The following is a 16699-nucleotide window of genomic DNA, read 5'->3' as shown; positions in this document are numbered from 1 at the left end:
TTTGTAGCTGCTGACTTTTTTTTTTTTACTTTTTCCTGGAACTCTGCTTTAAAGTGTTATTAAACCCAGGACCCTGCATTCACTATATCCGGTCTCCCACGGTACCCAAAACACTTTAACAAAGCACTGGTTAAAGCTTGTAGAAGGAGTTTTTATTCTCTGATGACTGTCCTATGAGGCTGCATGACCCTTGACCCTCTGTTTAGGCAGTACTGATATGCCAGGTGCCAATCATAAGCACCCTCCCATAAAATAAAACCCCACAACAAACAGAGTATGTACAGAGTGCCTCCTAAGGCTCTCTACTATCAGCAGATGGATTGGGGACTGTGGAAGAAGGGGAGGATCAGAGAAGGCAGGATCAAACAGCCTTTTTACACAATGCAGAGGATTACCCCCTCTGGTTCCACAGTGGGTATAAAAGCATGCTTTACTGAATATACAGACTGATTTTACTGTTGTAAGACTTTAGTAACACAGTTTGAAAATTTGCTGGAAAATTAACAATATGAACAGGTTTTGCTTGCTGTACACCTTTGTGGAGAAGAAACCGATGTCCTGAGGATAATGTTGATGGAGGTGGAGTATTGTCCATACAGCAACATATGCTGCCGATTCTCAATAAAGACAATCGGTGTTAAATTTAGAATTTTGCATATTGACTACATTATCTACACGTGATTGTACCACTGTGCGCAAAGCATGATTCATAAAGATGTGCTTTGATGAGTTTGGTGTGAAGTGGTTTACCTAGTGCCCTGACCTCAACTCTACAGAATATACCTTTGAGGTGACTTGGAATGCCAATAGCAAATCAAGTCTTCTCATCCAATGTCATTACCTGACTTCACAAATACACTTTCAGCTAAATGGACACAAAGTCCCATGGACCCATGGATAAGGGGGCACCAGTCCTCCTGTACAGGGCCCGGGCCAGCGGGGGGGTCCAGGCAGCTGGGTGAATCGAATGTAGACATGGAGGGTGATCAGTACAGTGTGGGGGACAATTAGTAGAATTAATCCCCTTAATGAACACAGTAAGTTATCGGTACTGATCACTCACTGGATTCATTCATAACTGAAGCATAGTAGACTGTTTTTTTTTGGGGGGGGGGGGGACGGCCCTGTCAGGATGACTGTATGGGACCCCGTGACCTCTGTCAGTAGCCCTGGACACACACCATAACCTTTGCTTCCAACTGCATATCAGGGGCGGACTGACAACTCAAGGGGCCAATAGGGGATCATGGGGCCCCTGTGTCCTTGTCCACACCCAAAAAAGCCTATGAAACAGCCAATGAAAAGTACCAGGGGTATCTCATGGGGCCCCCAACTGACCCCAGGCCCTCGGGCAGTGCCCGAGTGCAAGAATGGTCAGTCCGCCCCTGCTTCATATCAATCCCCATAGATTTGGAATGGGATGCCCAAAAGCCCATATAGATATTTGGTGAGGTGTCCAGAAATGTTTGGCCTAGTAAGTAGCTTATTTTGACCAATTTTTTTGAGTTACCAAATGAACCAGAAAAACTTGTTTAATCAAATACATGATAACTTACCATTGCACTGCATACTCTTGAAACTTCTTTCGGATCATAAAAAAGGGATATATCCACCATATTTTGTTTTTCCAGAATGAGCAAACAGATTGGCAAAATGTCTGCCTCAAACTAAATGCAAAACAATATATAATTTTTAGTGGCACAAATACTTTTATTTCATCTTATAGTCGGATTTTACTAAACTTATTCATTTTCTGATAAATGTACATTACTTACTCAAATACTGCTTTTTATATATTTCTTGCTTGGCTGCTTTTCACATGTTTACCTATTCTTAACGATTGTGTTGAAAGCCTACAGAATTCTATAGTTCAGGCAAAGAATCCCACACATGACTGATGTGATCAGAGCAGTGACATGTCCCCTTCCCTGCTGCCTTTCCCTGCTATGTACAGATATTATATTAAAGAGAAACAATCTGAAAGCAGACAGCTTCTGCTGTGCTCTGTTTTGGAAATCCCATAATGTTCTGTGAAGTCAGTATGATACAGCTGTCATGCTGGGTCCTGTTTAGCACACGTTTAGGTTTCCCAATCTTCAGAAACATTTGCATTATTTATGTAAGTGGATGTGTAGTACAAGTTAAAGTGTAAAAAGCACACAGTGTGTTCATCTGGGTAAATATGTATACAGGGCCGCTGCTACCACTAGGCAAACTAGGCAACTGCCTAGGGCGCAGCCACAGCCAGGACCATCTATAGGACAGTACAGCCAACCCTGCTGTAATGTTAATGATTTTCCCTGGACCCCATCAGTGTACCAGAGGGGTCCAGGAGGCGAGGAGCAGAGAGAGACTCTCCTTTTTTCTTTTTTTTAATTTCGGGAGCAGGCAGCTAAAGCTGCGCTGCATTTTGCAATGCTGATGAGTCAGCAATCAAAGCCTTTTGCTGGCAGAGTGATAGTCCTTCCTCTGCTCAGGAGGGTGGAAGGTGAGGCTGCAGCCCAGGGGCAGATTGTGATTCAACAGAGAGGTGACGGAGGGCACATGCAGCAATGGGAACCCAGTGCACAGGCCAGCTCACAATTTCTGTTTTCTGAGGCACATACAGAGATACGTACAGCCATACGCTGTATACATACAGACATATAGCACCTTTTGTACTGTGTAATCATCATGATAATGATGCTTCCTGTTAGTTATACTTGTCTTTGATAGAGCCACACTTTTACCATCCCCCAACCACTCCCCATTATGCTGCAAGGGCACTACCACCATAGTATGGCAATGGAAGCATACTGCTGTGTATTACCCTCCACTGCCATACTACAGTGGCCTTTGCAGCATGTTGGGGGATGCATCCCATTGAATGTGTGTAAATCTAACAGGCTGACTGTCAGGTCAACATGATCCAATAGCTGTGCAGCCTCCAGATCGCTTCCACCCCCGCCCATGTGCCCTGCCATGCTTCCCAGGCTCCGTGCGCCCATCAGTAAACCTGGGACCTGCATAGTAGAAGGGAGGGAGATCAGTGAACACCTGTTCACTGATCTCCCCTTTTTAGTAATGACCTGGAAGAAATGGGTAAAAGGTCACTTATGGGTCCTGGTGTCACCATCCTCAGACAGGATTGGATGATGTTAGCTGAAAGCTTCAGCCAATCCGTGAAGAAGAGGTGTCCAGCCAATGAGATGCCATACAAGCCGTGCTATGTGCAACATCACTTCTTCCCAGCTCCCCTTTTAGTCTCCACACGGAGTTATCATTGGCAAGGAGCTGAGAAAGCATCACTGCACAGGCTAAAAATGTTAACGTTTTTTCTTTTGGGGAGGGGTGTCTTGCCGAGGGCGCAAAATAGTCTATCACCAGCCCTGTATGTATATAAATACATATACAGCAACTGTCTATTTATTTATATCTATTTAGTTCACATAGTTAGTTTACATAGCCCTATCCCATAGCACTGCCAGCCTGGTGACCTGATTTTACTACAACTGAGCATCAGAGCTAAGTCATCTCTCTCACCCAGCCTCTGATTGGACAGCAAAAGAGCAGCAACAGACTGATGGGGTACTTTCTCTGCTCTCATGTATATATAGTGAAATTTATTTTATATGGGAGCACAGCTAAGCCTGCATTATACCTGCTGGGGTCTGTACAGTATACCTTTAAGTCTATACCAAGCATCACAGAACAACTTGATAATACCTACACACTATGCTGTGAAGCCAGTACCAAGCGTCATGAATCAACATGTCAGTGCTAACATTTGATTACCTTGCCACCACAAAATCAGACTTGTTGATTTGATCTGTCATTTCCTAGGGCAGATTTCTTTGCGATTGATGACTCCAGGGTTATTATTACACTGTTTAGTACAGGCATGTTGATGTGGGAGGCAATTTTCAGTTCAGGATTATTAAAGGATATATTACATCTTAACAATAAATAACTCTTTGTTTCTTCTTGTCTGTTAAATGTGCCATTGGAAGTTTTTTTTTATATCTGTTTGAAGTGCAGACATACCCGTTGATCCTGCCTAAAATCTAGTGCTTTACTTGGGTAGACTTTAATAGATAAATGACCCTATATTACCTATTTATTTATTTATTCCTTTCCTTGTTCAGTGTTATCTATTCTTTTTTCTCTTTTTGTCTTTGCACACGGTACTGATGTATGAATGCTGGAATTTCCTGACAGAAAGTTCCTGTGGAAAAAAAAAGGCCTGTATAGTGTGTGCGTTTATATGCATATATCCGTGTACATTTACGTAAAAATTCTCTAGCTCTCAGAATGCCAAATATTAACCGCATGCCGCCCAGCCACTGTAGGTATACGGCGGCAGGGCGGCACTCGCAGGCAAAACCACGTTTTAAAATGTGTGTTTTGTAAACAAATAGGGGGCGCGCGCGAGACGCGCCGCCGCCCTGTCTGTCCCACCGATCACCGCCGCAGATGTGAGTCGCCGGGTCACAGCCGTTCCTTAGAGGCTGTTTCCCGGCGATCGGCGGCAAACAGTGACAGACAGCACAGCTGCAGTAGCTGTGCTGTCTGTCACTTCCCTGTCAGCTCGAGGATGAGCTGATCGAGAAAGAACAGTTTCTCTCTCTCGATCAGCCTTGTCCTGTCCAGTACACCCCCCCCCGCCCCCTAGTAAAACACTCCCCTCACTCCTATAGCCCTTCCCTGCAAAATAAAGTTAACCCCTTCCTCCCCATTGCCATTAGTACAGTGTCAGTGTTTTTTTTTTTGCACTGATCACTGTATTAGTGTTTTTGGGGATGTCAGTGACCCCAAGTCAGTACCCCCCAATGTCAGAATGTCCGCCGCAGTCCCGCCATAAGTCGCTGCCATAAGTCCCTGATCACCGCCATAATTCGCTGATCGCCGCCATTATTAGTATAACAAAAAACCTAAATATCCCACTATCTTTCCCGCCATTTGTAAATGCTATAACTTTCACGTAAACCAATTAATTTACACTTATTTTTTTTTTTTTTTCGCAAAGACATGTCACAGAATGCATTTTGGCAGAAATTTATGACTAAATTTGATTTTTGCATTTTTTTTTTTACTGGATATGTTTTATAGCAAAAAGTCCAAAATATTGTTTTTTTTTCCTCAAAATTGCCAGCCTTTTTTTTTTATAGCGCAAAAAATAAAAACCGCCCAGGCGATCAAATACCACCGAAAGAAAGCTCGATTTGTGGGGAAAAAAAGGATGTAAATTTCATTTATGTACCGTATTGCATGACCGCGCAATTGTCCGTTAAACTAGCGCTGTATAGCAGAAAAATGGCGTAAATTGCAGTATCTATACCATAGTTTGTAGACGCTATAACTTCCACATAAAGCAATCAATATACACTTATTGGGATTTTTTTTACCAAAAACATGGAGCAGAATACATTTTGGCCTAAATTTATAACCAACTTTGAGTTTACTATATATTTTTTATAGCTGAAAGTAAAAAATATTGTTTTTCTTCAAAATTTTTGGCCTTTTTTTGTTTATAGCGTGAAAAATAAAAAGCGCACAGGTGATCAAATTACACTGAAAGAAAGCTCTATTTGTGTGAAAAAAAGGACGTAAATTTCGTTTGGGTGCAGCATTGCATGACTGCGCAATTATCAGTTGAATTAGTGCAGCGCCGAGTAGCAAAAAGAGGCCTGGTCATTAAGGGGGGTAAATCCTCAGGAGCTCAAGTGGTTAAAAAAATAATATAGTCTACTGTTCAAGGGGAGGTGTAATTTGCACATGTAAAATACAGACCAATAACCCAGAGGTTTTTGTTCACTAAATGTAATGCTATTTTACTGATTTAAACATTTTTAGTTTTACAAGTTTACTTATTTACACACCTGTGTGTACAGGCTCATTGAAAGCAATGAGCTGCGTTTAGATCAGTACATATGTGCAAAAATCCTTTTTGTGCGATTATTTTCTCATACCCTTTATAAAAAGGGCTTCAAAACAGAATATCAAATATGGTGCCAGTATTTTTTTAAGGGAGTCTAGGGAACACTGATTTATAAAGGACTGTATTGGCAGTGCTTTTTAGCAGTCATAGGGCTTTTCTCATATGTTCATTCTTAGTCCTTGCTGACCCTCTAAAAAGCAATTCACAGTGGGATGGGTGGATGCCACTGCTCTGCCTCATTCATTTGTGTGTGATTCTTAGTTTGAGTTACTGACTCCTGTAAACAACATAAAGCCTAGAACTTAGGAAAAGGAGAGCTGACCTCTACCTGCTGTTTGCATATGAAAATGCTAAGTACTAATAAGCAACAATTTAATGAGAAATATTTTTTAAAAATGTATTTTCTTTCTCGTCAATTGAGGGCCAATCAGACATTTAAGTAATGAAGCCTCCTATTGGATCCATTTTTATTTTTCTCAATTTTTTTCTTTTTAATTTAATCATGACTTCTATACACGTTGTTTGAGCTAGTCTGTTTATGCAGCTATTCCAGTCCGTGTATCCTCAGTAGTAGCTTGGATGCCCCAGGAGGTCGTGCTTGGATGCCCCAGGAATGGATGTTTGTGGGGGCTGCCTAAAATGTGGCTGGTCTTTGCATTGTGGCACTCTCCAGACCTGTGTACTCTGTTAGTTAGCCACTGAATAATTTCCAGGTCCAGAGTCAGAGTACAGTGTGACTGTCATTCTGAATATTTATGCATGGGTAGGTCATGGGACCTGAGCATCAGGAGCTACTTTTTTTTATTAGAACCGTTAGGTGTCATTATTATCTTTTTAGATAATATTAATTTACACTGAAAGTATTCAAACAGAAACTGCGTGCTGCATCAATAGGTGTAGTGTTCCATGCACGCACTGTGCAATCTGTTCTCACCATTCAAAGTCAGGTAGCAACCATGCGAGTGTATTTCTAAAGCCTAACTCCAGCCATTTTTTCTTTTATTTTTGAATGGAACCTAAAATCTCTGTCAGGTTTTAACTTCTGTCTGTGACCCCACTGGGGAAATCTTCCCTTGCTTCCTGTCCCCGTAAAACCTATATAAAAAATGGGGGGATTGATCCTTACTAGGACAGCAAGTCATAAAGAGGAATAAAAGAATTGTCAGACATTCCAACCCTTCCTAACTCTACTAAAAATATGTTTCTATTCTTGCTCTTTCTGTGTCCTTCTTGGAGAGAATTGCTTGTGCATACAAATCAACATTATATATAAACATGATTATATATATTTTTTTTCAACCGATAAAAGAAAAAGACTTTTTGTAAAGTCTGGGGTCACCTGTCCCAAGTTCCAGCCCTGTTCACCAATGTAATTATCATTTCCATAGTACATGATAGTGCTGTCATTTAGTACGTATTCTTTTCGCTCTGACTCATCAGCCAGATAAACATCATCATCTAGAACAAAAACCATAAGGGTAGTATATTAGATATATTGTACGCTGTATATGTTTGGTACGTTTGATGTTCTTTGTTTAGTACAATGTATTTTGGAACTGTGTGATTTGCAGCAACATGCTTGTAAAGATAGGCTAAATCCTATCGGAAGTCCCCCATGCCTCCCTTCTCTGAGACCCCCATACCACCTTTAAAAAAGTCAAGCTTGCATACATTTTTCCAAAGATTTTTCTGGCAGTTCTGATGAGGCTATGAGCCTTAATCTTTTTGTCCAGTGGTGAAGGTGGGCAGTTCTTCCTCTTGCACTGAACGACCCTCACCCCTTGTCAATAGCACACAATGAATGGCTATGAATGAATGCCATTGTGTACTACTGACATGTGATCGCTTTGATTGGTCACAGTGATCACATGGTACCGGGGCCAGCCCGGTACAACTGTTGATAGACACAGCGTATAGCAGATCGCACCACTGCGTGCCCCCCCCCCCAGAATAGTAGTGGTTTTACAATATGATCGCAGGAAGTAATTTAAGTGGAACTATAGCCTTAGTATGAGATGTTGCTAGAAGGTAGGCTTTTTTGCAACAGGTTCTTTGCCTGTCTGCCAAATAATGTCTCCTAGATTGTAAGCTCCAAGGAGCAGGGCCCTCAAATCTCTCTTGTATTGAACTGTATTGTTGCTGTATTGTCTCCCGTTATATTGTAAAGCGCTGAGCAAACTTTTGGCGCTATATAAATCCTGTATAATAATAATAACAATGCATATACTCACTATGCCTTGGTTCCAGGACAAATGAACTATTGTACATGTGTCCAGAGCAGGGGTGGACTGACAACTCATGGGGCCCCCAGGCAATAGGGGATCATGGGGCCCCTGTGTCCTTGTTGAAACTCAAAAAAGCCTATGAAAAAGTTACCAGGGGCATCTCATGGGGCCCCCTACTGACCCCGGGCCCTTGGGCAGTGCCCGAGTTTCCAAATGGTCAGTCCGCCCCTGGTCCAGAGCTGTCTAATCAAGATGGCTAAAGGCATCAAACCCAAAGATGACCACACGGATATATCAGAGCTGGTGAGGGAACTCAGGACTTGCTGAAGGGGAAGTGAGCATAGAAGACTTTCTACTTTAAGAAGTGAACTTGTGTTCTCTAAAAACATTCAATGATTTTCATGGAGACTTGAAAAGAAACAGAGCGTTTTCTTAACGTGATTGGATGTTTGCAGCAAACATCTGCCAGCATCTAGTCACCTTGATAAAATCTGGCATGTAGAGCTCCCATTTAATCAAACTCAAAAGAATAAGCTAAATGTTGAATCAGCATTTGGTTTAAAATGAACTGACTTGTTGCCCACGCACAACATTTATATGTAGATCAGTGTTTCTTTCAATGAGTTAGTAATCCATGATAGGTTACTCACTAAGCCCTTACCAATGGCCCATGGGTTGAAGAGTAGAATGAATCCTGGCAGCTTATGGGATATGTATGTTCCAGAGAAGATACGGACACTCATCTGGTAATATCCAATGACAGCAGTAACAGGAGGTGTGATCCATACAGTCAGAGAGTTTGAGTTGGTAGAGTTGGAAACTGCCTTCCAACTCCCTGTAGCGACTTCGTTTGTAGATAGAGAGAATGTATGTTTTGTTCTTTTGGCAACATCAGGTGATTTCCCTTAAAGAAACAGCATCATACATAGAATGAATAAATGGTACAACAAATGGAAAACTCTCTAGCCCCATCCAGAGGGGCTAAACCTTACATAGAGATGGATGAGGGAATAGTTATGAGTTAAAAAATGATATATTTAATGGTTGCAATCACATCCAATGCATTTATAGATTTTAATATATCCCGATTAATCAGGGCTTTAGATGAGAATTATCAATATACAGTGAAAAGTGCTATCATTACATAGTTGGTAAGGTTGAATTAAAGACCCCAGTCCATCCAGTTCAACCTAAGTGTGTGTTTGTGAGTGTGTGTGTGGGGGGGGGGAAGTCACTAACATTTTCCATTTCCCTGTTCATTGTGTTCACTAAGAAAAACATCTAAAAAAAATTTCTGAATTAATCTACACTCCCCGCTAACACCATCAACTGTGGAAAAGATTTCCACATCCTGACCACTCTAACAGTAAAGAACAGTTTAAGATTGAAACACCTCTAAATTCTGGCTAAGTTCTGTGAAAACTCCCAAGTCTAAGCTATCTGGGCTTGGTGATTTTTTAAAAAAATTTTCACATCATTAGTAAACCGCGTCCAATTAAAAGAAGAAAAAAATCTCCTGCAAGTTAAAGACATAATGTGCTAGTATGCATTGTATACTAGTACATTATGTAAAACACCTTAAAACAAAGCCCTCCAGTATCACGCTGTCACCGCTGTGGAAGCTTCCATCTTCACCCGGTCTTCCTTCTGGGTTCATGAGCTCCAGCCATCTGACTGGCTGGGCCGTGATGACGTCACTCCTGCGCATGCGCACGGTGGTCTTGGGACACGGCACAGAGCTCTGAAGGAACGGCATAGGTATGCTGTTCCTTCAAAGCACATGCGCTGGCTGCAAAAAAACTTGACTTTCTCCTAAGGGTGCACTTTAGGAGATATTTATTTTATCTACAGGTAAGCTTTATTATAAGCCTACCCGTAGGTAAAGGTACACAAAATGGGTTTACTACCACTTTATGTTTTTCTAGTCTGTTTTTGAACACTGGTTTCTGTTAGCCACAAGGGCACATTCAATATGGTGGTATTAAGCCCTTCCCGATGATCTTACGCCTATATGTGGCCTCACAGAAGTAGATCTTTATCCATGGGACACAGCACGCTTCCAGCACAGACCAAGCTCTCATCGAGAGCTCCAGGTCTCCTACTAATGATCAGGAAATTGGAGGCCCAGTTCCCAATCACCTGATTGCTGTGATAGCATCTGATTGGCTATCACAGTGATCAGTCAATGTATAGCCCGCCCCTGTGTTGTTTTCTCTTCTGGAATGGGAAAAAACAAATGTGTTTGTTTTTCTGCATGCTAGTGGAGAAAAATGTACACATAGAAATGTGTGCAAAAAATAATAATTATAATAATAATAAAAACAATAAAAATAGCTAGCTCAGGTGTTGATCTAGGTCAGTGTCACAGTAATGCTACTTTCACACTGATCCACCACAACAACACAGCAAAACACACAGGCTTTTTTACCGCGTTTTTGCTGCACTTTCTGACTTAAAAACGGCACCAAAAATGCTTCTCAGAGGCGTTTTTAGGCACTTTTCAGGTGTATTTCAGGCATATTTTAGGCGTTTTTCAGTCTTTTTCATTGATTTTAATGGGATGAAGTGTTTTTGGGGCATTTTTTTTAACTCACCAAACATGCCCCAAAGATGCTGCAAGCAGTTTTTACACCGCACCGCAAACGCAATGCCTTAGTGTGAAAACATACATAGATATACATTCACATACATAGGGAAACAGTTTTCTTGAGTTTTTCAGGTGCTTATTTTTTCAAAAACGCTTCAAACACTCCTCAGTGTTAAAGTAGCCTTAGAGATACACCCCGGTCACACAGATCCCAACTTTGAAATCGTGCGACTTACAGTGAAGTTGCACAATTTAAAAGTCGGATGTCATGGCGATTTGAGGTGCGATTTGCAAGACACCTGACACAGATGTCTATGCAAATCGCACCAAAAGTAGTGCATGTACTACTTTAGAAATCAGTGCGGCTCCGACCAAGTCAGAACCGCACCGATATGACTGCTGTAATTGTGAACAATACGGTGCGACTTGGCATGCGATTTGCAAGACATGCAAATCACAGGCTAAGTCGCATCCAGTGAGACCTTAGGGTCAAGATAAGGGTCAAAGGTCATGATTAGAGTCAAAGGTCAGATAAAAGATCAGGGTCAGTGTATTTTAGGTAGGATTAAAGACAGCATTTTTTTTTTATATTTATAACAATGTCAGTTAGGGGGTTATTTACTAAAACTGCAGGGTGCAAAATCTGGTGCAGCTCTGCATAGAAACCAATCATCTTCCAGGTTTTATTGCCAAAGCTTTAGCCCTCATGCACACTGGACATTTTTACAGCGGCTGTTTTTGGCTTTTGATGTTTTTTCTACAGCTAGTAACCCCCCCAGCATGTTATCCTATGTGTCCATGCACACATAGATTGTAATCAACGTTTTTTGACTGGGACATTTTTTGACTGGAAAAAACCCCAGAACTAGAGGAGTATTTTAGCTGTAAAGACACTCTAACACTGAAAAATGCGGTAAAACGCTGCAAACCAGCATTTTTGGACTTTTTTTGAACGGAAAAAAAAATTTATTTTGCAAAAACTAAAACGTTAAAAAGGGCTAAAATCTGCGAACGTGGAAAAACACAGCAAGACGCGGCTAAACGCTAATTCACAAACGCCGAAAAACTTTACACAGATAACATTAACAGCGTTATCAAAATATCCAGTGTGCAGTGGTTTTGCAGAGATCAGCTCTGATACTCCTCTTCCTTGGTCCCCCACTGGTGCTCCTGGCCCCTTCCTCCTACCAAATGACCCCAAAGCAAACAGCTTGCTATGGGGGCACCCAAGCAGGCTCGCTCCTGAGCCACTGTTCTGCATGTCTTTTCACACACAGAGCCGTGGCTCAACCCCTCTCCCCTTTCTCCTCATTGGTTTACTGGCTGTTATTGACAGCAGTAGGAGCCAATGGCTCTCACCGTTGCCTCAGCCAATGAGGAGGGAGAGTCCCCGGAGAGCCTTGGCTCTCATTCAGATCGCTGGATCGCAATGGGGCTCAGATAAGCATTCGCCCTTTACCTTGAGCCTTTACAACCACTTTAACTGGGTCCAGCTTGGACCAATGTAACTATGAAGTTACCATACCTGTGGGATCCCTTTTGAAGCTAGAAATCACTGTAGTAAGTGCCACTACTACAGTGATCTCCACTAGCTTCTGTATGCTGTGTCTAGTGACTGCCCTATTGCTTATTCAACACAAGAGGTTGCCTGCTCAGCACAGGCAACATTCAGGGAACATTTTACGTTTTCCCACTGGTGCCCATGCAAAGTGTTCTCTGATTAAACAAGGTGGAGAGGGGATGGAATGACGTTATAATCTCCACCACCTCCAATTAGAGAATACTTTGCATTTGTTGAGAAAATGCTAAGCATTATCTGAATGGCACCCGTCCCATGCACAGAACCCTGAAGCTAGTAGTAGACTTGCATAATACAGTGATTTCCAGCTCCTGGGGGGATCGGCCAGGTAGGGTACATTCATATTTACACTGATCCAAGCTGGGCTGATATAACTACAGTATATAAAAATATTTCCTGCCTGGAATTCATCTTTCATACTGTAATAGTTAAAATGTTTTCTCACCCATATTAATTAAGAATTTACTCTGCATTAGAATCCCTAAATGTCTTACCTGTTTGCACATCAAAGGTAATATTGTCTCCAGTTTTTAGGGCCCTGTTGAGAGTTAGAGTCACCATAAAAGCTTGTCCTCTTCGTAAAATGAGCTTGTTGGAGAAATAGGCACTCGTGTGGTGGTCAGGTTTGTTCTTTGCCATATTAAAATCAACACTTTGTAGTTGGAGCATGTCTGGAGACAGTTAAAGTAATTGTAAATCCTCACTTTATAAAACAACCTATTCAGTTTAAATTGGAAATGAAAGACAATACATTTGTGTATAGATATTAAAAAAAACATTATATACATTTTCATCTTTTTTTATAAGTGATTACATACCCTCCATTCTCATCTGCAAAAAAGCTAGGGGAGGAAAAACAGTAGAACACTGAACTTCCAAGTGAATGGCTGTGTAGGGAGGTCATGTCAGCAGAAGCCTGATCATTGGAGGAGAGCACACTGAGTTTCCAGCATAGCTAGAGCACTGACCACTCTGTACTCTCATACCTAGTGTTGTTAGTTTTTAATAGGAAAGCAGAAGCACTGACAGGAAAAACATGGATTTCACACAAAGGAAGCCATACAAAGAGAAAAGGATACTTTTACATATTGGTACATGGTACTGCAGGCACATATCAGGAATATGAAACGTTGAGGTTACATATTCTTTAAATACATGGCAACATTCAACATTTAATCTAAGTATATAAGTGCTTGAAATAAATATAATAAAAAATATGATATATCCTATGGATATGTTCTCTGATAAAATAATCCTAACGGCACAAATTCTTAAGGGAAACCTTGCATAGTTTTGCAGGTCCTTTATAACAAGAACTAGAGCAAAATATGTAGGCGGTGCCTTTAGTAACCAAGTGGACACCAAATTGTTTTTATGTTTCAGGTCAAACATGAAAGCAAACTTCTCATTGACTAGTTCCATTGGTTTAAGGCTACTTGAACTTAAAAACAAATTTCACTTATCCTGCTTGCCCCATTACTCTAAACAAGGGATCTCCAGAATTTCTAAACTAAAGTACAGTTTTATTGACCCTCAGAGGTTAGTTGCTGTCATTGGGTAGAATAGTACCTTGTACCATAGGGATGAATAGTGTCCCAAGGGGAACAAAGAGCAGAATGTGACCTCTGGGTTACTGTTTTGAGACCACTGCCCTAAAGTACCCTGAGCCACCAACCAATTTCACAGATATATACCATGGCTTCTGGTATTTGTTTACAACCAGCACCATAGTTACATAGTTAGCCTGGCAGAAGAAGACAAAAGTCCATCTAGTTCAACCAAAGAAAAAGTTATAATCCTACACCCACAGTTGATCCAGAGGAAGGCACAAAAGCCCAGAAAAGCATGATCCAATTTGCTCCTGCAGGGGGAAAAAATCCTTCCTGATCCCCCGAGAGGCAATCAGATATTCCCTGGATCAACTATACCTGTAAATGTTAGTATCCAGTTATACCCGCATTTTCTGTTGCCTGGAGAGGTGCAGCCTAGGGAGGAGATGGGGCGCGTAATGAAGCCCTACGCAGTCCCAATCTGACAGCATTCCTATATCGATGAGCACTGCTGTGATAGGAGGGAGGAGCTGAAGGGGGAGAGCATAGACCATCTCTCTTCCTCTCTGCCAGGGACAGCTGCCACTCCTGTTCTATAATGCACACATCATTAAATGTATTTTAATTAATTAAATAGTAAATATGTTGTATATGACTATTCCATTTGTAACCACTTTCAACCAGAAGGTGGAACTCTATCCTTTACCTCATGCTGGGGTTCTAGGTGTAATACTAGACTCTGACCTCTCCTTCGGGCCCCACATCCAATCAGTGGCTAAATCCAAATACAAAGCCATCCACAACACTGCCCCTAGCTACATCACCAACCTCATCTGCAGATGTTGTCCAAATCGCCCGCTCTGCTCCTCCCAAGACATCTTGCTCTCTAGCTCCCTTGTCACCTCCTCCCACGCTCACCTCCAGGTCTTCTCCAGAGCTTCTCCCATCCTCTGGAACTTCTTATTGCAGTATGTCCGGTCAGCTCCCACCCTGTCTGCCTTTAGGCGATCTTTGAAAACTGATTTTTTCCGAGAAGCCTACCCCACCTCCACCTTAAAACTGTACTTGAGCCATCTCCATCAGAACATTGCCTACAGCTATCACCTTTTGTACCACCTCCCCCTTCCTTTAGATTGTAAGCTCCATGAGCAGGGCCCTCCTGTTCCTTCTGTACTGAAATGTATTGTCTCCCTTTATATTGTAAAGCGCTGCACAAACTGTTGATGATATATACATCCTGTATAATAGTAATACTATACAATTGTATGGATATCTTTGCATCTGTAGTGCTAAAAACAGACTTGAATAGAAGGCGCTCTCAATTTCTTTCTGAAAATTATTGCAGCCTGGCCATCATGCTGATCCACTGGCTCTGACCTTAAACTTGTTTGGTGATTAGGAGTGCTGGCCTAAGTCTGACTTTCTAATCGCATGCCTGTTCTGGATTTATTGAAGGGTTAAGGTCTGTCCACATGCTGGGGCAAAAATTAAACTTCATGTTGGGTTTGATAGGCAGTACAGCCACCATAATATGCAACCCATTCAAATTAATGGGGCCACACGGCAACCGCCCTACAGAGCGGTGGGTTGGCATTTTACAGGATTAAAACAGGCTGTGAGGAGGTGACATAACACATCCTCACTGCCTAATAAATTCCTTCTGAAAAGCATTTCACAAAGAATCTTTTTTCAGACAAACAAGGACAACAAGGACTGCTGAACATCAATCAGAATGAGTCCTTAGAAATAACATTTTCCTATGTTATCAGTCTTAACCTAGTTCAGCATATTGCAGCAATGCATACATTCAATTATATTAGATGACTGTATTCTACTGCTGATGGAAAAAAAGAAGCGTGGATGATAACTGAGCAGAGAAAGGCTGCCCTGGCAAGGGCTTGGTCACACATGTGGCCAGAGGGTGGTAAAATCAGGTGGTCTAACTGTGATGTTGCTACCCACCCACCCACTTGAACAAGGGGATACAGCTACTCAGGGCTGTACACATGCTGTGGCTGAAACACCTTGCTTGCGGAGAAGTAGGTCAGCATTTTCAGGGTTAAAACAGGTTGTGAGGAGGTGACATATTGGGGTTTATTTACTAAAGCTGGAGAGTGCAAAATCAGACTCACTTCTGCATAGAAACCAATCAGCTTCCAGGTTTCATTGCCAAAGCTTCATTGAATAAGCTGAGGTTAGAAGCTGATTGGTTTCTATGCAGAAGGGAGTCTGATTTTGGACTCTCCAGCTTTAGTAAATAAAGCCCTTTGGGTCCACCGAACACTTTCCAGAAGAACAGCAATAATAGATACACAAGCTGTAATAATAAATTTGTCTGGATTGTAGTAGCTAAGATGTTAAGGTTGGATGTCTGTAAATTCATATTTAAACAGATTACTATGTAAATGTCACAAAACTACTAAAGCAAGTTCTGCCATAGAAAAGAGTGGTCCCCATTATGAAATACTTACTGGCCATGATGTGTGGGTCTGTTCTTTGTTCTTGCTGTACAAAGATGCAGTGGTGAATTTACCAATACCAGTACAATATTTATATACTGCAGGCCATTCAATATCAAATTGTGAAAGTCAGTAGGTGTGCCTTTGGTTTTCAAGTTCATTGTGGTCTCCTACTGACCTGTGTAATATCTTATGGTTACTGAGCGTGAAAGGGAATTAGCAAATACATCGAAGAAGATTAAGTCATGATGCTTATGCAAGAAGCTGAAAATTACTTCTTAAATTTAGGTAAACATGCATGCTTGCTTACAAGATAAATTAGTTGCCCCATTACCTAGTTTAACCAGTTTGCAACCAGAGAATTTTTCTCATTTCTAACACA

The 16699-nt window shown here is 41.5% G+C and overlaps 1 protein-coding gene across 1 annotated transcript in view; it reads right to left on the bottom strand.

Moving 5' to 3' along the window:
• Positions 1-16464, bottom strand: part of LOC149465854 (protein-glutamine gamma-glutamyltransferase E-like) — a 41030-nt gene extending 24566 nt beyond the window's left edge. Inside the window, exons 1-5 of the mRNA XM_089673387.1 lie at positions 16330-16464; positions 12803-12979; positions 8804-9046; positions 7257-7375; positions 1557-1667 (exon numbers count right to left, since the gene is read on the bottom strand). Of these exons, the coding sequence (XP_089529513.1) occupies positions 1557-1667; positions 7257-7375; positions 8804-9046; positions 12803-12979; positions 16330-16336 (657 nt within the window). The 5' untranslated portion in view covers positions 16337-16464. The remainder of the gene's footprint in view (positions 1-1556; positions 1668-7256; positions 7376-8803; positions 9047-12802; positions 12980-16329) is intronic.
• Between the last annotated feature and the right edge of the window lie 235 nt (positions 16465-16699).

Source organism: Staurois parvus, unplaced genomic scaffold (genome assembly GCF_062004578.1).
Source record: "Staurois parvus isolate SC_StPar_1 unplaced genomic scaffold, SC_StPar_1.0 ptg000137l, whole genome shotgun sequence".
Taxonomy (NCBI): Eukaryota; Metazoa; Chordata; class Amphibia; order Anura; family Ranidae; genus Staurois; species Staurois parvus.
Note: the sequence above shows the minus strand (reverse complement) of the source record. Positions and strands in the feature narration are given on the sequence as shown.